At 44.3% G+C, this 20,796-nt stretch overlaps 3 protein-coding genes across 4 annotated transcripts in view; 2 read left to right on the forward strand and 1 right to left on the reverse strand.

Moving 5' to 3' along the window:
- LOC148129584 (SEC14-like protein 2) overlaps positions 1-20,796 on the reverse strand; it is a 120,653-nt gene that overhangs the window by 77,815 nt on the left and 22,042 nt on the right. The gene's annotated exons all lie outside the window — the stretch shown is intronic.
- LOC113427919 (zona pellucida sperm-binding protein 3-like) lies at positions 1,051-9,340 on the forward strand. The gene is made up of 9 exons (XM_026690473.2): positions 1,051-1,238; positions 2,172-2,272; positions 2,979-3,067; positions 4,208-4,388; positions 4,651-4,759; positions 6,081-6,172; positions 7,070-7,164; positions 8,020-8,160; positions 9,114-9,340. The coding sequence occupies exons 1-8, from the start codon at positions 1,101-1,103 to the stop codon at positions 8,142-8,144; spliced, it is 930 nt and encodes a 309-aa protein (XP_026546258.2). The 5' UTR covers positions 1,051-1,100; the 3' UTR covers positions 8,145-8,160; positions 9,114-9,340.
- On the forward strand, positions 12,438-20,738 carry LOC113427920 (zona pellucida sperm-binding protein 3-like). Of its 2 annotated transcripts, none has more exons than XM_087942623.1 (9): positions 12,438-12,555; positions 13,497-13,607; positions 14,361-14,522; positions 14,844-15,024; positions 15,983-16,085; positions 17,529-17,620; positions 18,857-18,951; positions 19,918-19,998; positions 20,217-20,738. In XM_087942623.1, the coding sequence occupies exons 2-9, from the start codon at positions 13,580-13,582 to the stop codon at positions 20,498-20,500; spliced, it is 1,026 nt and encodes a 341-aa protein (XP_087798749.1). In that variant the 5' UTR covers positions 12,438-12,555; positions 13,497-13,579; the 3' UTR covers positions 20,501-20,738. The 2 variants fall into 2 exon arrangements, with proteins under 2 accessions (XP_087798749.1, XP_087798748.1); XM_087942622.1 differs by lacking the exon at positions 12,438-12,555 and adding an exon at positions 12,570-12,687.

Below are 20,796 nucleotides of genomic sequence, written 5' to 3' on the forward strand. Positions count from 1 at the left end.
AAATTATAACCAGACCTTCTCCTGCTTATCTTCCAAGTTTAGACAAGTTTTTCTAGGTGCTGTTACCTACCAACCGAAGCCATAAACCATAAACTTGTGGGCCGGAGGTACAGCAGCTAAGTTGCAAACTAACTTTTCATTTTGTAGACCAGAGGTCTCCAAACTTGGCAACTTTAAGACCTGTGGGCTTCAATTCCCAGAATTCCTCAGCCAGCTTTTCTCAGTCAGAATTCCTCAGTCAGAATTCTGGGAGTTGAAGTCCACAAGTCTTAAAGTTGCCAAGTTTGGGGACCTGTTATAGACTGCACAAACCCAATCCTGATGCATCACCACCTGGTGAATTAAACAGAACTGAAACGCTATTGGTTTAGCTTGTTAATTGCAGCTTCCTGCAATATTTATCCAGAACAAAGGAAGGGGCAGCCTCCTTCCCTAGACACATGTAAAATCTCTCTCAAGCTGGACCTTAAACCTAGCATAACTTTACTGTCACTTTAAATGTACACTAATCGGTGTACGTTAAAATGAAATTTTGTTGCATGCAGCTCTCAAAGGGTCACCGCTTCCAATAGATGCTGCATAAACATGACCAAAAAAAAATGCATATACACACATATATTCTATGACACAGAGAAACAACACACTCTACCTCGGATGTATACGTGGACATGGTGAGAAAAATGAATCTCGGGAGTTTACCAGATAGGTGGCCTTGGCCAGGGGTCTCCAACTTTGCTGGCTAGGGAACTCTGGGAGTTGAAGTCCACAAGTCTTAAAGTGGCCAAGATTGGAGACCTCTAGCCTCAGGAACAAAAGTTGTTATAGAATTTGGAAGCCCTGTTAGAAATACCTCGAAACCTCCTTCTAGTAACTTCATGCACATGTCCCTCAGTAACAACAGCAACACAACTTGTGTTGTCTTCTGCTTAGAATGTCTTCTGGTTTCCTGGGGTGGATTACGTTCTAGGATTTCTTGACGTTCTCCATCCAGACCTGGTGATCCGTCAACTCTTTCTCAATCAACTTTGATCTTTCCCACAGTTCCTGAAAACTCCGTTATCTATAAATGCAACAGGACCAGTGTCCATCTGGCTGTCAAAATGGACCTGTGGGAGACTGGCCTCAGGCTGGATCCGGAGTTTCTATACCTGGGCAGCTGCCCTTCTTCACATGTGAACGATGCCTTGGCCTTCTTCCATTTTCAGTATTCGTTTAAGGAATGTCGCTTTGCCCGACTGGTAAGGGACGTTAAGATTTTTCCCTTGAAGTCCGGAGTGGGAATTTGGCGAAAGTTGGTACTGAAAAGCAAGGATGGAGGTGGACTTGGGCATCTCGGTCTCGGGACCCTTCCTCATTTGTGCCCAAGCATGGCACGAATATCCTTCACCCCTTCCTAGTGACAGGGCTCTGGCAGTTACTCCCATTTAAATCATGAGTCTCAAGCCAAACTTCCAACACTTAAAGAAGATTTATCAGGAGTAAACATGCTGGTGCTGCCTGGGTGTAGTCAACTCTGAGACACATCATCCATTGTCACCCTCGACCCTGGTTTTCCCCCACCCCTGGGTGTATCATAATTCATATTCTCCAATGGGACACATCCATACCCAAGAGTCATCAATCATGCTCTCCAGTTAGAATTTTACTTAACAGAAACTTCAGTCCCTTAGTTACTATCTTTGAAAAACTATTTATGAAATGCACTTTTGGTTTCCAAGCTGCTACACTGCTCCCCCTCCCTTTCTGCTGGCAACTCTAAAAAAACCAGAAAAATATTTTATGAATTGACACCTAGGACTTAGGTTAAAGTGGAGAAATAAGCAGGGACCTAAAAAGAAATCTCGACTTTCTCTTATTCCCAGTGAGAGATTTAAGATGCCCTTAGCTCTACCAGATTAAAGATGAGCGCTTTTAGCCTGACATTTTCAGGGTAGATCAAATGTAGTTTGTCCCACATTATCTTGGAAGGTACTCCGGGGATTGTCAGTCACAGGGGACCAAACTCAAGAGTTTGCCGTTGGCAACACATCTGAAGAGAAAGGTTGCTTTGGGGCAAGGAGGCGCTGAGGCCATGCTGGCTGGGGAATTCTGGGAATCTTAAAGTTATCAAGGCTGACAAACACTGGTTCAGTAAACATCCTGACATTCACATAACATTCTGGTTCTTGCAGACATCTGGCCTCATGGTCGAGTACACAACCCACCTGGTATACAGACCAGTATCCAGCCATGACAGTCCCTTCACAGAGCGGATTAACTGCACAACCTATGAGTAAGTGCTAAGTTTGCAGAACTGTACTCAAGGAATAATGGATGGATGCTAGGCAGCACAGCTGACCTGGAAAGAAGAAATTATTCCTAATGTTCCTTTTCAAAAACAGCTTACCCAAATTGCTGCTGCTGTCCAATCGTATCTTTTTCCCTTTGCAGATCTTAATCTCGGGAAGTTATGGATCAATAAAAGTGTTGGAATTCATTGTCAAAATGTATTTTTATGTAACAACCATAGTAATATTCAGTCAGTAGATGGCAATGTTTACAAGTTTGAATCTATGGTATATATGTTATGCCCTTTTGTTCTAAAAAAAGTTTCCTGTTACAGTTAGTTAAAAACAGCTGAGCAGTAAAGCACATGGTGGCTGTACACCCTGCTTGATCTGTATATAGAAACAGAATATTAAAAAAAAAAAAAAAGAAACTGTAAAATGCGAAATGTCGGAATTGATTTCTTTTTCAAATACACCACAACTGACAGGGTTCCCTGAAAATCAGCACTAAAATTCTGGGAGTTGAAGTCCACAAGATTTAAAGTTACCAGAATTAGAGAACCCTGTGTTAGAATACCCATAAACCAGAGTTCCAGCAATTTGTGGGCTGCCTGTTTGCTGAGCTGATCAACTTTGAAAGGCTGATGTGTTCAGGCACCCTGTGTTCAGTTCAGGCTCTGATGGACAAATCTCTCCCACCCGCCTTTCTAGGACACAACACCTGACTCCTGCCCGAGTCACGGGTTCTGGCTTGCTTTCTGCTTCCAGTGGATTAATGTTCCGAGGGACATTTATGAATGGTAAGCAGAAATTTAATTTAATGACTTATTCATTGAGCCCCAGAAGTAACTCTGGGCAGCGTACCACAAATAAAACTGCTTTACAACAACGATAATTAAAAACAATTATTAAAAGACAATTGTTATTTAACAGAATAACAGAGTTGGAAGGGACCTTGGAGGTCTTCCAGTCCAGGGGTCGCCAACCTTTTGGACCTCAGGGACCACCCAACTCCTAATTTTAAATCCCACGGACCAGAGACCCTGGGAAAATCCCCAAAAAAAAACTCTGCAGGAAAATCCCCCACCCCGTTTTCCTACCAATCGATCATTATTTGGGATTGCAGGATACCATCTCCAGCTCTGTTCTCAGGGAGAGAGAGAGAGAGAGAGACTTTTGGCTTCATGCAAGGAAAGCAGCAGAAGTCTTTCTTTCTCTCCCCCAAACTTCGCCAGAAATGAGTTTTTGTGAGTCTTGTCGTGCCAGTGCAGTCTCTTGGAGCAGGAGGCCTTACAGGTTCCCAAAGACTCATTTCTGGCGGACTTTGGGGGAGAGAAAGAAAGACTTTTGCTGCTTTCCTTGCGTGCAGCCAAAAGCAGAAGAAGAAAGAAGCAGAAAGAAGCAGCCCAGTGGCCAGGCGAGGCATGTGGGGCAAGGGGGGCAAGTTCCCCCCCTCTGGCCTTTTGCCCCCTCCCCTCACTACCTCGTGTTGTTTGCAATGCAAGCGACGCAAGCCTTGTGTTCCTGCGCAGCCTGGATTAATTGCTTTGGGGGGTGACATTTCTCTGCGGACCACCAAAATTTTCTTGCAGACCACCAGTGGTCCGTGGCCCACTGGTTTGCAACCACTGTTGTAGTCCAAATCCCTGCTGAAACAGGACAGCCCATACCATTTCAGGTAAACGGCCGTCCAATCTCTTGTTAAAAACCTCCAGTGATGGAGCTTAAAAATTACTAAAAAACATTTTAAGGGTATTTAAAAAGTAAGAGTATGTGTCATTAAATAAACTGTTGATTTAGGACTCCCTGCTTACGGTGGGCTTTCTAAATTTTGCAAGCCCCTCAAGAGTCACTTATGTATGAGTTGGGCAGCTACATACATGTGTTCAATCAGTAAATTAAAACCTCTTGTAATTCCCTTGCCTTTTCTCCCACGGCAGAGGACTTCAGTGGCCCTTCGGATCTGTCGGTCTTTCTCCTGGGGTCACAAATCCATATCGAATTTGCAGTCCAACCATTCTTCCATCAGCCACTGCGGCTTTTTGTGGACGAGTGCATCGCAGCCGATACGGCAGAACTGGGCAGCTCCTTCAGAAATTACACCGTTATTGCAAACCACGGGTGAGCCACTTTCCATCAGCTTCCTTTTTGGGGCTTTGGCCAGTAGCGAGGAAAATGAGGCATTCACACGTGCTCAAGATTCGTTTGCTTAATCCTGCATGTGAGTGGTCCCTCATCCAACAGAGACCTCCCCCCAAAAAAATGATTTGTTAAACTAAAATCACCCTGATTCTTCAGGGTGAGACGCTGCCTATAAGACGGATTTCCAGGAAGGTGCTTGAATGCTGATGGGTGTTTTTCCCCTTTTATGTGTGTGAGACAGGTGTCTCCTGGACAGCAAGTTTGCAAATTCGCGATTCCTCCCTCGACACGCTCCCGACATGCTCCGTCTGTCTCTGCAGGCCTTTCAATTTGCGGGGATAAACACTGACGTAAGGAACCGAAGATGGTTTGCCTCAGGCTTTCTCTTCTTGAAATAGGTTGAGATTTTCGCTTGCCCTGACATATTTTTCTGAGCAGTGGTGAGGACTAGGAGCTTGAGCTGGGGAAAAGTGAGGTTTGTTCTTTGTTATGTATCCTTCGGGCTCCTCCCGAAGGACCTCACATCCATTAAGTAACATAAGGGAGACGCCCTTCGTGGGAACCTGTTTTCTGCACCTGTTTTCTGCAAGGCCTGGAAACGAGATTTGATTTGATTTTGTCATTTTGTTTTTACTTATATTTAATTTTTATTTTTATCGTTTTTTTATTTTTATATTAGGTTTATTTTTATCTTTATTTATAATTTATCTTTTTTATTTTTATTTATTTATTATTTGATTTCTCTAATTTTTTATCTTCTCTTTAATTTTTATCTTTTGTTTTGTTTTATCTTTTCTTATTTTTATTTCATTTTATTATTTTATTTTTATCTAATTTTTATTTTTATCTTTATCTTTTGTTTATATTATTTATTTTTTATCTTTGTTTCTAATTTATGTATCTTTTCTTATTTTTCTTATTTTACTTTTATTTATCTAATTTTTATCTTCTCTTTAAATTTTTTATCTTTTATTTTGATTTTGTTTTATCTTTTCTTATTTTTTTATTTCATTTCATTTCTTTTCTTATTTCATTTCATTTCTTTTCTTATTTTTTTATTTCATTTCATTTTTATTTATCTAATTTTTACCTTATCTTTTTATCTTTTTTTGTTTTGTTTTATCGTTTCCTGTTTTTATTTATTTTTATTTATTTTTTATTTTTATTTGGATGACGCCTTCTCACCACCCTGGCAAATTCTAAACACACACACACACACCCACACACACCGCCCCCAAAAAGTCACCATAGTTTCTCAACCTCGGCCACTTTAAGACTTCAACTCCCAGAATCCCCCATGCTGGCTTCCAAGAAGCCAAGCCAATGGGGAAAGCTGGATCCACTTAACAACTATATAATTCACTTAATGACTGTGAGGGGGAAAAGACAGTAAAATCTAGTCTTACTCATTTAACAAACACCTCACGTAGAAGTTCCGTTCCCCATAATCATAAGTCAAGAACTATCTTCAGGGGGATTAATCTGGATAGGTAAAGTCACAAACCAATTTTATTCTATCAGCTGCTACAGGAAATCATTATTTATATGCTGTGGATAAGACAGAAGTCAGAATACAAGGTTGCATAGAGCCAGACAACCAGACAGATGAGGGCAGCTCTGGACGAAAATCTAATATGAACCTTGTTTTCTCTGCAATCCTTTAATTTTCAGATTTACCTGCATTGCCAAGTTCTCGTCTGGGAACCAGCAATTGTGACTAATCCCACAAGGAAAGCCTGCTCATTTAACAGGGATACAAACAGGTAAAGGTCAAAACTACCTAGTAAGACTCTATTACTATTATTCTTCTCATCCTTCCTAGTACCTATCTCTTCCCACATGACTATAATGGTGTTGCTTATATCTTTACAATTTATATTGTTTTATTTGTTTCCTAGTATGATTTGATTGCTTATTAGTAACCTATGACTATCACTAAGTGTTGTATCTTAGGATTCTTGATAAATGTATTTTCATTAGGGTCTCCTGCTTGGGCGGGGGGTTGGACTAGATGACCTATAAGGTCCCTTCCAACTCTGACTATCTGTTATCTGTTATTTTATTTTTTTCTTATGAGAGCATATGCACCAAAGACTAATTCCTTGTGTGTCCAATCACACTTGGCCAATAAAGAATTCTATTCTAAAGAATTCTATTCTGAAGGAACCAGGGTTTATATTTATGCTATTATATATGTCTCCAAATTAAGGTGGTTTTAAATTCTAGTAAACAGGTAGTCCTCAACTTACAATAGCTCGTTTAGTGACTGTTTAATGTTACAACATTTAAAAAAAAGTGACTTGGGACCGATTTTCACACCTAGAATCATTGCAGTATCCCCTAACAGTTGTGGTTAGAATGCAGTCCTGTTGACTGCCTGCAATTTGGCAGTTCGATCCTCACTGGCTCCAGGTTGACTCAGCCTTTCCGTCCTTCCGAGGTCGGTAAAATGAGGAGACCCAGATTGTTGAGGGCAAGAAGCTGACTCTGTAAACTGCTTAGAGAGGGCTGGAAAGCACTAAGAAGCAGCATATAAGTATTAAGGGCTATTGCTAAGGACGGGGGTGCAGCAAGAAAGGGTCTTGTCACAGGGGTGACTTGAATTATTCACCCCCAACCAAATCGAGGTTTGGGGTCTGAAATTGTCTCCTCTCTTGCAGATGGGAAATTCTGGATGGGACGGCCAATGAGGTTTGCAGGTGCTGTGACTTGGTATGTGAAACTGCTGGCTCTCGTCACAAGAGAGAAGTAAAAGGTACTTTCCCCCTTCTCCTTCCCTCCCCTCCCCTCTTCTCTCCTCTCCTTCCCTTCCCTTCCCTCTCTCCCTCCCTCCCTCCCTTTCTTCCTTCCCCAGAATGCTAGAGAGAGGCCAAGGTTATGAAAAACTGGTCATTCCCAACACCAGCACACACCCCCCCAGGAGAATTTAGAAATCCAAGGGAAGAGATTTAGGAAAACTTTTCCATATGCAAATATTTGAAATATAACAAGAAAGCCATGCACAGATTTTGGGAAAGTGCCATATGCCAAAGCAGGCTCTCCAAGTACTGTTCCCCCTCCCCTTAAACATGAATCTCTTTCTCATTATTGGCTACCTGATCCTTTTGGATTCAAGGTGGCTTCTCCCTAAATTAGCTTGACTCCTGGAAGACATCCGTAGAAATATCTTGGCAACAACATGTAATGTAAATGCTTCAGCTTACATGCTGAAGAGTGTTCTTTTCAATTTTCCATTTAGCTTATAGTTGTAGGATTTCCTGGTGGTGACTCATCCAGGGTCTACAACCAGATTCCACTTTGCTCAGCTTCTGACCTCAGACAAGCTCAGCAGTCAAACACTCAACTTTGAAACTACTGGGGGTCACGTCCAAAAACTTTCTCAGATCCTTAGGCTTAGGATGACCAACGATGAATGCTTCTTACTAAAATAATATGTATCGAAGGGAATAAAGGATTCCTTGTTTTAATCAAATCAATTGAGACACGCCGAATGCTTTCACCTTCCTCGCTAAAAGAGAGATGATGGCACCAAGTTAGACTTAAAGCTGGGAGCGTGGGAAGAATTCCCTTTTTCAACCCCTAAGGAAAACTCTGCCTTGTTCCACTTCAGATCCGGCTTCAGAAGTCGATCCCTTGCAATCCGACTGGTTGGTGGTTGGTCGCTTGACGGTTCGGCGATCTGCACCCAGCGGGGGAGACTCTGAGCGGCGTTCCAATCACGGCCCCTCTCACTGAGGGCCATCAAAGCAAGGTAAGTCAGCAGCTATCAATTTAGCAGTCAGTCCTTTCTGCTAATAGGGGAGAATAAAGGAGTTATTTCTGCCTTTTAACTGTCTCTATTCTGTTCTCAGGGTGTCCGTAGGGTATGATTAAAAAAATAAATAAATCAGGTTGCTAGCCAAAATAAGTAAAGTCAAAAATCTGCCTGTGTTACTAACAGATACTCAGAGTTGGAAGGGACCTTGTAGGTCATCTAGTCCAACCCCCTGCCCAAGTGGGAGACCCTACACCATTTCTGACAAATGGCAGTCCAATCTCTTCTTGAAAGCCTCAAGTGATGAAGCTCCCACAACTTCTTTGGTTGATGGTTCTCACTGTCAGGGAATTCTTCCTTATTTCCAGGTTGAATCTCTCCTGGATCAGTTTTCATCCATTATTCCTTGTCTGGCCTTCAGGTGCTTTAGAAAATAGCTTGACCCCTTCCTCCTCTCTGGGGCAGCCCCTCAAATATTGGAAGATGCTATCCTGTCTCCCCTGGTCCTTCTCTTCCCTAGACTAGGCAGGCCCAGTTCCTGCAACCGTTCATCATATGTTTTTATCCTCCAATCCCCTAATCATTGTGGTTGCTCTTCTCTGCACTTTTTCTAGAGTCTCAACATCTTTTTTAAAGTGTGGTGACCAAACTATCTCTTTCTGGTTAGTTCGATTTAGCTTAGGTTTTATGAATGGTCTGGAAGCTATGTGTTATGACATATTAACATGGGCAAAGCTAGCCAGTTGTGGCTTATTCCACAACTGTTTAAACCAGAGGTCCCCAAACTTAGCTGGCTGGAGAATTCTGGGAGTTGAAGTCCACAAGTCTTCAAGTTGCCAAGTTTGGAGACCTCTGGCTTAAACAAAGCATTATTTATTCAATTATTCAATGGAATAATTTATTCAATGGTTCATGATTCAATTCAATCATATTTCCCCTTCTTTTGGCAGGAGCGAACATTAAACTCTGATGTCACCCATTGTGAGCAACCTTCTTCCTGGAATCGCTGCAATAGCCATTCTTGCCTTGGCCTTCTGTTTTTACAACACTTTTCTGAAAATACTGGACCTACCCAGCAGGGATGTTGTTAACTTGGGAGCTGGACAATGCTGACCGGGATTGTGGCTGTGTATCTATGCTGCTGGGAACAGACTAAATTAAAAGCAACTGAAATGACTTTGCTTGGGTTGATGACATCCTTGAGGTACAAGACCAGACGAGCTGCCAGTACGAAAGGACAGGGACAAAATTTGGGTTCAAACATGGGAATCTAAATGAGATGGGGCTTTGGACCCCACCCTGGGCATTAGGGCCACACACTTTATTCTCTATATATTCAGTCTATGTGGTACCTGGCTCAATAGTAGTAACTGTGAGGGGGATCTTGGAGTCTTAGTGGACAACCATTTAAATATGAGCCAGACTTCTGCAGTGGCTGCCAAAAAAGCCAACACAGTTCTAGGCTCCATAAACAGAGGGATAGAACCAAGATCACTTGAAGTATTAATACCACTTTATAAGGCCTTGGTAAAGCCACACTTGGAATACTGCATCCAATTTTGGTCTCCACGCTGTAAAAAAGATGTTGAGACTCTAGAAAGAGTGCAGAGAAGGACAACAAAGAGGATTAGGGGACTGGAGGCTAAAACATATGAAGAACGGTTGCAGGAACTGGGTGTGTCTATTCTAATGAAAAGAAGGACTAGGGATGACATGATAGCAGTCTTCCAATATCTCAGGGGCTGCCCCAAAGAAGAGGGAGTCAAGCTACTCTCCAAAGCACCTGAGGGCAAGACAAGAAGCAATGGGTGGAAACTATCAAAGGAGAGAAGCAACGTAGAACTAAGGAGGAATTTCCTGACAGTTAGAACAATTAATCAGTGGAACAACTTGCCTCCAGAAGTTGTAAATGCTCCAACGCTGGAAGTTTTTAAAAAGATGTTGGATAACTATTTGTCTGAAGTGGTGTAGGGTTTCCTGCCTAGGCAGGGGGTTGGACTAGAAGACCTCCAAGGTCCCTTCCAACTCTTCTCTTCTAAATGCCCTTTTTCACACTTGAGCCTTTTCAGGGGTCTTTAGCAGATGTATTCAGCAGGTTCTGACCAGCTCTGGAGAACTGGTAGTGGAAATGTTGAGTAGTTTGGAGAACCAGCAAATCCCACCTCTGACTGGAGATTTTACAGTATCCTTCCCTTGCCGTGCCCATCAAGCCATACCCACGGAACCGATAGTAAAAAAAAAATTGAATCCCACCACTGGTCTTTAGATGTAGATTGGGGTCCTCCACCCCATAGCAGCTTAAACAGAAACCCATTTTCCCTTTAAATCAGCATCGTAACATGGCTTGGTGTGCTATTGTTTTTTGAAGCCTTTGAGTCAGTTTTAGAACATAGAATCAAAGGGCTGGAAGGAGGCTTGGAGCTCAAGTAGAAGACTATATAATCCTGGTCCAATGGTTGTCCAGTTTCTTCTTGAAAAGCTCCAATGATGGAGCACCCACAATTGCAAGAGGCAAGCTGTTCCACTGATTGTTCTCTTCCAGCTTCTTGGATGAGAAGCGAAACATCTTCAAAATAAAAAATAAAAAGAAAGTCCAGTTGCCTCTTGAAAAAGCACCTTTGGGATTTAAGTTACTAAGGTAGATAAACATTGCTCTACCTGGTCAGCTTCCTACCCCAAAAGCCAATGCTAAATCACACCTGCAGGTGACTGAGCTATAAAACCATAATGGTTTATCCAGTGCACACAATGTTCTGAGTTTTGTTGACAAATGAAACCAAAACACAACCTGAGGTCTGTTTACAGGCCCACATTGGTTTATTTGATTTTGTGAATTGGTTTTGCACCCCAAACAAGACATGGAAATCCAGCTACTGGGTGTGCATGTAACACAAATCATTTGGTTATTTAATGTGTGCTTTGGTGTGTTGTATGAAGTGTGACAGTGTGCTGGTAACATGTTGGTGAGCCCAACCAGCGTAGCTTGTAAATCACAGCATAGTGCATTATGCAAAAGCAGCCAATTCTGGCATTCAACAAACTTAGCTTTTAATTTTTTTATTTCATTACATTTCTTTAAAAAACCCATACAAAAAAACGAACTCATGAAAACATGAAAACTATAAACACAAAAGTGAATACAAAAAGTACCATCAAGATATTTATGGATCAAACTATATATGTATGAACATTTCCATTTTTTTAAAATGTAAAATATCATGAAATTTATGCCAAGGGGATACATAGCATATTATTTTTAATTAACAGGAAAAAAAAATGCCTTTTGGGTAGAAAAAAAAGTTAACCACCATGAAAACAAACCAGCCACTGTGAGAGATAACCGATCAGAGCTAGAGACCTGGTTCTCTTCTGATAACATGGATTACGATTCCCACCATTTCTTCACATTGGCCATGTTGGCTGAGAACCATGGGATATGAAGTCCAACGTTTTGGGAAGGAGCAGAGTCACTTTGTCTTGCTCCAGTGTAAAAAAGCAAAATGTACACACGCAGTAGCAGATCTGTTGTACAGTTGTACCCCTGCCGTTTAAGGAAAACAGGCCCCCCCTGCACCTCTTTTGGTCTCCAGCTCCCATCGACCTGAGCCACTAGAAAAGTAGAGAGCTGGGTTGGACTGCAGTTCAGGGATAGGTATCGATATAGAATGTTAATGCCACTTTATAGTGCCTTAGTTAAGACCACCATTGGAACACTGCATCCAGTTTTGGTCACATTACAAAAAAAAAAGACGTTGAGACTGGAAAGAGGACAGAGAAGAGGAACTAAGATGATTAAAGGCATGGAGAACAAAAGATACGAAGAAGAACGGTTGCTGGAATTGGATATGTCTAATGAAAAGAAGGACTAGTGGTGACATAGAAGAGAAGAGAGAGGGGAGAGGGGAGGGGAGAAAGGAGGGAGGAGAAGAGAGAAGAATTGGAAGGTATCTTAGAGGTCTTCTATTCCAACCCCCTGTTCAAGCAGGAGACAGTATACCATTGCGGACAAATGATAGCAGTGTTCCAATATCTCAGGGGCTGCCCTATAGAAGAGGTAGTCAATCTATATTTTACAAAGCACCTGAAGGCAGGACAAGAAGCAATGGGTGGAAACTAACCAAGGAGAGAAGCAACATAGAACTAAGGAGGAATTTCCTGACAGTCAGAACAATTAATCAGTGGAACAACTTGCCTCCCGAAGTTGTAAATGCTCCAACGCTGGAGTTTTTTTTTTTTTTTAAAAAAAGAGACCTGACAACCATTTGTCTGAAGTGTTGTGTAGGGTTTCCTGCCTGAGCAGGGGGTTGGACTAGAAGACCTCCAGGGTCCCTTCCAACTCTGTTCTTCTGTTAAGAGGGATTGACCAATCAGCACGGAAAGAAGCAGCCTCAGGTGAGCCCGGTTTTGTCCCAGGCAATCAATGGCCATTTAAGGAGGTCTGAGGACAGCTGCGTTTGGATGGGAGAATCTCCTCCAGAGACAAGATGGTGCTTTGTAGAAGAGTTTGGGGTGTTCTTTTCCTGGGTGAGTCCAAAACATGGTTGCAAACACAAAAAAGGAGATTTTTTTTCCCCCTCTCAAGTTCTGAATTTATTTAGGAGCTGCCTGTTGGTCTGCAGTCTTTGTTATCTATATATATATATATATATATTTGACTTTGGTTTTTTCCCCTATAAACAAGGTTTTTTTTTTTGTCCTTAATATATTTATTTACAGTGCAGTAATACCTTTGGGCCTCACATTGTTCCACTGGAATGCTCAGGAAGCATCCTAGAGGCCAGTTCACTATTTATTTATTTTATTTATTTATTTGGTTTGTCAATTGCTTACAAGATAATAGGTAAAAGTAAAAACATAGTTATGAATACATGGATACATATAAGAAAAATAAAATAAAATAGAGGTTTATCTGCAGCATCTTTAGTTAAACCAGTTCCTTGGGGTTTGGTGTTTTTGGGTGTGTTTTTTTTTTGGATTATTTAAAGACTTGGCCTCTCTACACCTCCTTCAGTTCACCTTGTTGAACTTGCCACTAATCCTGATTTACACCCATAGTGTTAAGCTGAGAGAAGTGTGTTTGCCTGATGTGAAAAACCCCACCTCAAGAAAGAAATTTCTTTTTGGGTTGGAGTAGAAGACCTCTAAGGTCCCTTTTAACTCTGTTGTTCTCGTTCTAACTCAAATTGCCCTTTATAAACCACGAGGGATGGGTTTGTAAAGGAGAAGCTTTTCAATTAATGTTGGCGAGTAGGTGTGTGTGACATGAGAAGCAGGCTGAGGGAGCGAAGCCAACAGATTCCGGATCAGCCATTTTGTTCCTTCTGTCTTTTCAGCAACTCAGCTTTTGGCCCAAGGAAATGGCGGCTTTTCCTCCCCAGTCACGGCTCCCAACTCTCTTCCGGCAACCACGGAGGAAATGAGCTTCTTCCAAAAAGTCTATCATGGTAAGCAGCCTGTTTCGCAGGCACAAAAGAGCGTGAATGTTGCGTGCAGATTTCAACTCGGGGAAGAGATGCATTGCATCTCAGGGAAGGGATGGGAGACCACTCAGTGCAGTGTCAACCGATCGATCGATTGGCAGAGAGCTGGAAGGGACCTCTGAGGTCTTCTAGTCCAACACCCTGCTCAAGCAGTTGACCCTCTACCATTTCAGACAAGTGGCTGTCCAGTCTCTTCTTAAAAACCTCCTGTGATGGAGCAGCCACAACTTCTGGTGGCAAGCTGTTCCACTGGTTAATTGTTCTCACTGTCAGGAAATTTCTCCCTCCCTCCCTCCCTCCCTTCCTTCCCTCCCTCCCTCCCTCCCCTTCCTTCCTTCCTTCCCTCTCCTTCCTCTCCTCCATTCCTTCCATCCCTCCCTTCCCTCCCTCCCTCCCCTCCCTCCATTCCTTCCTTCCCTCTGAGGTCCTTGACATACACACCTCAGGTTGGGTGCCCAGTTTGAACTATTGGGGGTGGGAACATGGGGTAACTTTATGTGATTTTCACGTCTATTGCCTCAGATCTTGTATTTCTTCTGATGCTACTTCAAATTCAGTAAAAGTCCTTTTCTCTATAAATGGAGTCTAAGGTTTTCTTTCTTGGATTTTGAATAGAGCCTCGCCTGACACCCAGCTTTGAAAATGGCCGTGAACATCTGGTCCAGCTAACCTCTCTCTCTCTCTTTTTTGCTTCCTGCTTTTCCATTTCCATTCCAGCTGCAAGAGGACTGATGTGGCGTGACTCCCACCGTGCCATGAAACCTACAGCAAACGACTTGCCGATTCCCCCAAGTCCCACTAGGAAACCAATGGAAAGCCGATTCTTGCAAACTATTGAATTCAACGCCAACCTGACTTTCTCCCTGAGAATCCTGAATGGTAAGGCTGATCTTTTCAGAGATCCAAGGTGCATTTTCAAGAGACAATTGGGGTGTTTATTTCTTAGAAGAACAAGTTTCGCTTTTCACCCAAGGAAGACCCATCCAGTTGTGACTAAACGGGGGTGGGATGCAAGGGGAATTTTCTTCCTCTTCAGAGGAACCATCGGCCCTATATTTTTTTGGCCCATTGCTTTGGCTCCATCTCTATGAATCGCTTTATCCCAGATCCTGGTCAAGGGGCAACGTTAAGCGTGTTGTCTGGATATTGCTTGCCGGTTTGTGGAGTTGAAGGTGTGGCGGTTTTTGTCTCTCCTTCCAGAAGACTTCAGCGTTGAAGCTGTCCCTGAAGTCCATACGGAGGGTTCTGTGCTCCACGTAGAAGCGAGCACCCGAGCAAGCCCAGGCGTCTTCCCCAAACTCTTTATTGAGGACTGCTATGGAGCCGATGCTCCACACCACAGCCATGCCAGAAGGATTGACATCATTGTGAACAACCACGGGTGAGGGATTGTGGATTATGGGGCTGGGCTGGTGGAGGTCTTTCCCTCCAAATAGATTCTCCCGCAAGGCAGCTCTTGGTGAAATGGAAGGGGAGCCCAGAGAATTTCTCTGCATTGGTGCTGAAGAAGACGTCAGGACTGCAGCCTCCCCTTGAGCTGGGGTCTTGTTAAGAGAGGCTCTCTTCCAGCTCCCATCATCCCCTGCGGTTGGCTATGGTTGGGTGGGAAGACAGCACTAGCCCTTAGACTTATAGACTGCTTCACAATGCTTCACAGCCCTCTCTAAGTGGTTTTACAGAGCCAGGCTCTTGACCCCCCCCCCCAACAATCTGGGTCCCCGTTTTATGGAAGGATAAAAGGCTGAGTCGACCTTGAGCCAGTCAGGATTGAACTGCTGGCAGTTGGCAGAATCAGCCTGCCATATTGCATTCTAACCACTGGGAAGGGAGTGAGAGAGGAAGGAAAGGAAAGGAAAGGAAAGGAAAGGAAAGGAAAGGAAAGGAAAGGAAAGGAAAGGAAAGGAAAGAAGGAAAGGAAAGGAAAGGAGGAAAGGAAAGGGAAAGGGAAAGGGAAAGGGAAAGGGAAGGAGGAAAGGAAAGGAAGATAGCAATAGCCCTTAGACTTATATACCGCTTCCCAGTGCTTCCCAGCCCTCTGCAAGTGGGTTACAGAATCAACCTCTTGCCCCCCACAATCTGGGTTTCCTCCTTTTATCCACCTCGGAAGGAGGAAAAGCTGAATCGACCTTGAGCCTGGTGAGATTCGAACGGCCAAACTGCAGACAGCCGGCAGGCAGCGGAAGAAAGCCTGCAGGACTGGGCACTCTTAAGCCCTGTGCCACCTAGGCACAGATGGAGCGGTGGGTTCACCTGGGAAGCACAGATCCCGCTCCCCTGCCCTCGCTATTAAAAAAAAAAAAAAAAAAGAAGTTTTGGCACTTGCTTTCTGCCCTTGGCAGGTGCCTGCATGCCGGGGTTCCCGAAATAACCTGGTTTCGCAAAACGGACTCCTCCATCGTGTTCAAGCTGCCCGCTTTCCTGTTGACGGATGACTCGGAAGAGGTAGGCATGGGTGGGACATGTACGCCGGTCCTCAGACGGAACTTGGGGAAAGAGAGGCAAACTGGTGTGACCAGGGAAACGCAAACTCTTCTCCAACAAGAGTCCCACGCAAACACACTGGCTGGGGGGCTGCATTGCAAGCTGAACTGTACCCTCCCTGCCCCCCACCTGCCCCCCATTCTACACCACACCTCACTGCTGATTTTTGGTCGGTTTGAGGGTTTGAGGTGTTTTTTGGCCTCCCAGAGGCTTGACAAAAGCTTCTCGCAGGCTTTTTGCAGGCCGAATAATTTCATCACTTCCGGAACGGGCCTATTATTTAGCCTGCAAAGGCTTTTTTTCAAGCCTCTGGGAGGCCCCAAAAACGCCTCAGATCAGCCGAAAAATCGGCTGTGAGGCGCACACATGCGCAGTGAGGTAAGTATGCCCGCGGCTTGTGTGCTGGCACTAACGGCTCTGCGCGCCACAGGTTCGCCATCACGGGTGTAGGGTCTCCTGCTTAGGCAGCGGCTTGGACTCGATGACCTCCAAGGTACCTTCCAACTCTTTTGTTATTCTACTCTATATATTCCAAAGCCGAGGCTTCATTTAACTTTTTTATAAACATGTAAAGTAAATTTTACAATACCGGTTGTAGATTTCTCCAACATGGAGCAAACTCAAACAGAAGCAGACATGTTACTGGTTCAGAACAGAACAGCCACTCTGGAGCTCAGAAACAGGCATCAGTTTCGCTTTAGTTCAGCAAGTAAGCAAGTTAGTTTCTCTTTCACTTTAGAGCTGAGCACAGAACAGAGATAAACCAGGCCCAGATTCTCTCTTTTTAAGTTTCAGCCCACAATTTAGCTCTCGTTGGTTGATTTAGTTGTTATGCCTGTTCATTGGCTGACCTTGTTACCATGCTCGATTCCAGATCATGGATATACTCTGACAAATTGCTAGAATAATCACTAGTACAATACTACAGGCAGTATTTGTTAACCTCAGCAGCTTTCAGATGGGGGGGACTTCAACTCCCACAATTCCCCAGCCAGCTTGAATTGATGGGGGGACTTCAACTCCCACAGTTCCCCAGCCAGCTTGAATTGAATTCCCCAACCAGCGTTTCTTAACCTCAGCAACTTTTAAGATGAGTAGACGGCCACTCCCAGAATTCAGCAGCCAGCACCGCTTGCTGAGGAATTCTGGGAATTGAAGTCCACCTATCTTAACGTCCTTAAGGTTGACCAATACACTTCTAAGGCAAAGAGGTGGGGATGGGAATTACCGAGTGCTGCCTCTGCTGTAGGATTTGGGTCTGGGGACCAGCCATGGTGGCATCTAACAGATAATCAGAGTTGGAAGGGACCTTTATAGGTCATCTAGTCCAGTCCCCCCACCCAAGCGAGAGACTCTACACCCTCTTCTTATCCCAAGTGCCAATTCTCTTCTCTTTTCTTCCAGATCTATCTTCATTGCCTTCTCACAGCTTGGAGCCAGAAGCTTCCTACAACCCCTGGGAAGAAGATGTGCATCTTTGACAGCACCTCCTCCAGGTGAGCTCCCAACCCTGAGCATCTCTTGACCTTCCATTTCTGACCCAACCAAGGGCAGCTGCAGGAAAAGGTAACGACTCTTGATCAACTGGGCACCGGAGAACATGGCAGCCCCGTGGATGAAGTTTTCGTAGCAATAACATGGAAGTTCCTTGCCACTGGTTTTTTTTTTTTTCTTTCCAAGATGTCTGCTTTCCCCCCCCCTCCAGTCTGGCCAACAGCCCAGAAATGGTCTGGAGTTTCTCCTCTGAGTAGCGATCAAGTTTAGCTTTCAAAATCAGTCCGCGGAGATTCTCAATCATCCAGGTCATAGCTGTCTCAAAAGTGCTTTTTTCCTCTCTCTCACTTCAAAAAGCAACTTTTTTTCCTTGAGGAGGAGGAGGAGGAGGAGGAGGAAGGAGAAGAAGGAAGGAGAAGAAAGGAGAAGAAAGGAGAAGGAAGGAGAAGGAAGGAAGAAGGGAGGAGAAAGGAGGAGAAAGGAGGAGAAAGGAAGGAAGGAAGGAAGGAAGGAGAAGGAAGGAAGGAGAAGGAAGGAAGAAGGAAGGAAGAAGAAGGAAGGAAGAAGAAAGAAATAATTTCACTTCTCATCCAAGAAGCTTCATCAATTCTGATGGTGGGAGGGGGATGGAAGGATAGGTGCAACTAATTTAATACCTGCAGGGCTTCACTTAACCACTGCAGCAAAAAAGGTTGTAAAACAGGGGGGGAAACTCATTCAACAACTAGAAACTGTGGAATCGGTGTTGGTCGTAAGTTGGAGGACTACCTGTACATACAAGGCAGTGGTGGGATTCAAATTTTTTTACTACTGGTTCTGTGGGCGTGGCTTGGTGGGCATGGCAGGGGAAGGATATACTGTAAAATCCCCCTTCCCTCCCCACCCCACTAACCTGCTTTCCAGCTCCCTTCTCCTGGGCAGGGCAACCAAAGAAGACCCAGCCGATCAGCTGGGACTCAATGGGAGGCAGAGAATAGATGGGGTTGACGGGGCCAGTTAGAGGCGGTATTGGCTGGTTCTCTGAACAACTCAAAATTTTTGCTACCAGTTCTCTAGAACCGGTAACAACTGGCTGAATTCTACCTCTGATACAAAGTCATCACCTTCAGGAAGGCCCCAAAGGTTGGGATTGCGTTATGATTCAGAGGATGAATGTTTCCTAAGGATGTTCTGTCTATGCGGTTCCTTGACAACAGCCTTAGAAATAGTAAGAGTTGCTTTTGGATTATTTTCAAAAGGTGGAAGAATCTAGACGAACTCTCCAAGTCATCAATCTGCAACTGTTGTGACAGCTACTGCCACCAGGAACCCGCTCCTCGTGGGAATCTCAAAGGTACCTGCTGGTCTTCTGTATTTTATTATTTTTAAGCCAAATGGCAACAAGTTCCACCCAACGTGAAAAATCACCCACTGTGATTTCCATGTTCTGAATTTTGTGTGTGGTGTGAACGTCATGCCTATCGTTTATAAACCATGCTTTTCTTCTTCTTCTTCTCCTCCCCTACTCCCTCCTCTCCTCCTCCTCTTTTTCTCCTTCTTCTCCTCCTTCTCCCTTCCTCCTTTCTTCTTCCTCCTTTCTTCTGCTTTTTTCTCCTTCCTCCCTTCTTTTCCCCTTCTCCCTTCTTTCTTCTTCTTCCTCCTCCTCCTCTTCTTCCCTCCTCCTCCTCCTCTTCCTCTTCTATCACTTTTGGTGTTGAAGAAGTCCTTATATTTGGATCTAGTTAAGAGCCAGTTTGGTATAATGCTTAAAGGTATCCGGCTAGATACTGGGAGACTGTGAGTTCTAGTCCTGCCTTGAGCATAAAGTCAGCTAGGTGATTCTGGGCCGGTCACTTCCTTTCAGCCCTAGAAAACAATGTTTCTCAAACTTGAGTGCTTTAAGATGTGTGGACTTCAACTCCCAGAATCCCCCTAGGCCAGGGAATTCTGGAAGTTGAAGTCCACACATCTTAAAGTGCTCACGGTTGAAAAACATCATCCAAGAAGGAGGAAATGGCAAGTTGCTTCTGAAAAACCTTGCCAAGAAAACAACAGGGAGACATCTCCAGGAATCGGACATAATTGAATTGAAGGAAAAATAAAAACAACAACCTGGATGGCCAAAGGTGGTTAAGCCATAGAGCGGGCTCCACAGCTCAGCCTAGAGTGGCTTCAGAACCTTCTGAAGACTCCAAATTGCTTCCCCTTGAAGCTCAGATGCACCTTGAGTTCCTACAGAAATTTGGGCGAATATTTGCTGCTGTGTTTTCCTTGGTTTCCCCTTTCCGCCACTAAGCGTGGGGTGCTTTCTCCCATTCAGGGTTTCTAGGTGAAGGGATATCACGCAGAGAACTCCTTGGCCCACTCAAAGTCCACAAGCAAGACGTTTCCTGGCTGGAAGGTTGGCATTTTTCCGGATCCTTACTTGTTAGTCACTTATGGGGCAGGGTGGAGTTTTGACCATTTTCCAGATGTGTGGCCTTCAAACTCCCGGAATCCCTCATCCCAATTCCGGTAAGGATTCTGGGAATCGCAGTCCACACCCCAGGCGAGGTCCGAGCTGGAGAAGGATGACCCAAGAAGCCCGTGAATGAACCTCTCCCTTCTTCTCTTCCGCAGGGAAGTGCCAGACCATGAAGAGGATGTTACTGGTGAGCGTGGCCTTTGTCTGCAGCTGCATCTTGGCGGCCTTCTTTGTCGGGGTCCTCATAGCTTTGGTCCTGGCCGTGCTGCGCTATTACGGCGTGGTGGCCAGGCCCAGGTGGCTGAGGGACCACAAGGAGCAGCCTTTCCACACAGAGCTACAGACAATGGTGGGCGCTTGCCTAGAGCCCGAAGAGATGGAGAAGGAATCCAGCGTGGATTCCTGCAAGCACAACAGCGAGACCCCCCAGAAAGAATAACCAAACGGTGGAGGTGAGGATTAAAAAGCACCAGCCAAAATCACGCTAGTCAATACATTCCCCGGAGTCTTAATGGCTCCTGCGTCACTTTTCCTGCAACACATTCAACCACAATCTAGCAGATTAAACACACACACACACCCTTTTTGTTTGTTTGTTTCTTTGTGCTGAACATCTCGGGTGAACTGTAGTTTATTCAATCTACTGCGATATAAATCAATATACTGCAATCTGTAAAGTAGGGTTTTGTCGGCTCGGTTCTTCCAGGGAAGGCTCGGCGCTAGCCGGGTTGACAT

Source organism: Notechis scutatus, chromosome 13 (assembly GCF_049901735.1).
Source record: "Notechis scutatus isolate UNSWTSFEM ecotype Mainland chromosome 13, rNotScu1.2, whole genome shotgun sequence".
Lineage (NCBI taxonomy): Eukaryota > Metazoa > Chordata > Lepidosauria > Squamata > Elapidae > Notechis > Notechis scutatus.

Coding starts and splice junctions, on each gene's coding strand:
- LOC113427919 (XM_026690473.2), top strand. CDS start 1,101: ATGGACCTGTGGGAGACTGGCCTCAGGCTGGATCCGGAGTTTCTATAC. Junction 1,239..2,171: donor AATGTCGCTTTGCCCGACTG/GTAAGGGACGTT, acceptor TGGTTCTTGCAG/ACATCTGGCCTCATGGTCGA. Junction 6,173..7,069: donor TTTAACAGGGATACAAACAG/GTAAAGGTCAAA, acceptor CCTCTCTTGCAG/ATGGGAAATTCTGGATGGGA.
- LOC113427920 (XM_087942622.1), top strand. CDS start 12,648: ATGGTGCTTTGTAGAAGAGTTTGGGGTGTTCTTTTCCTGG. Junction 16,086..17,528: donor TGACGGATGACTCGGAAGAG/GTAGGCATGGGT, acceptor CTTTTCTTCCAG/ATCTATCTTCATTGCCTTCT. Junction 17,621..18,856: donor TTTGACAGCACCTCCTCCAG/GTGAGCTCCCAA, acceptor TATTTTCAAAAG/GTGGAAGAATCTAGACGAAC.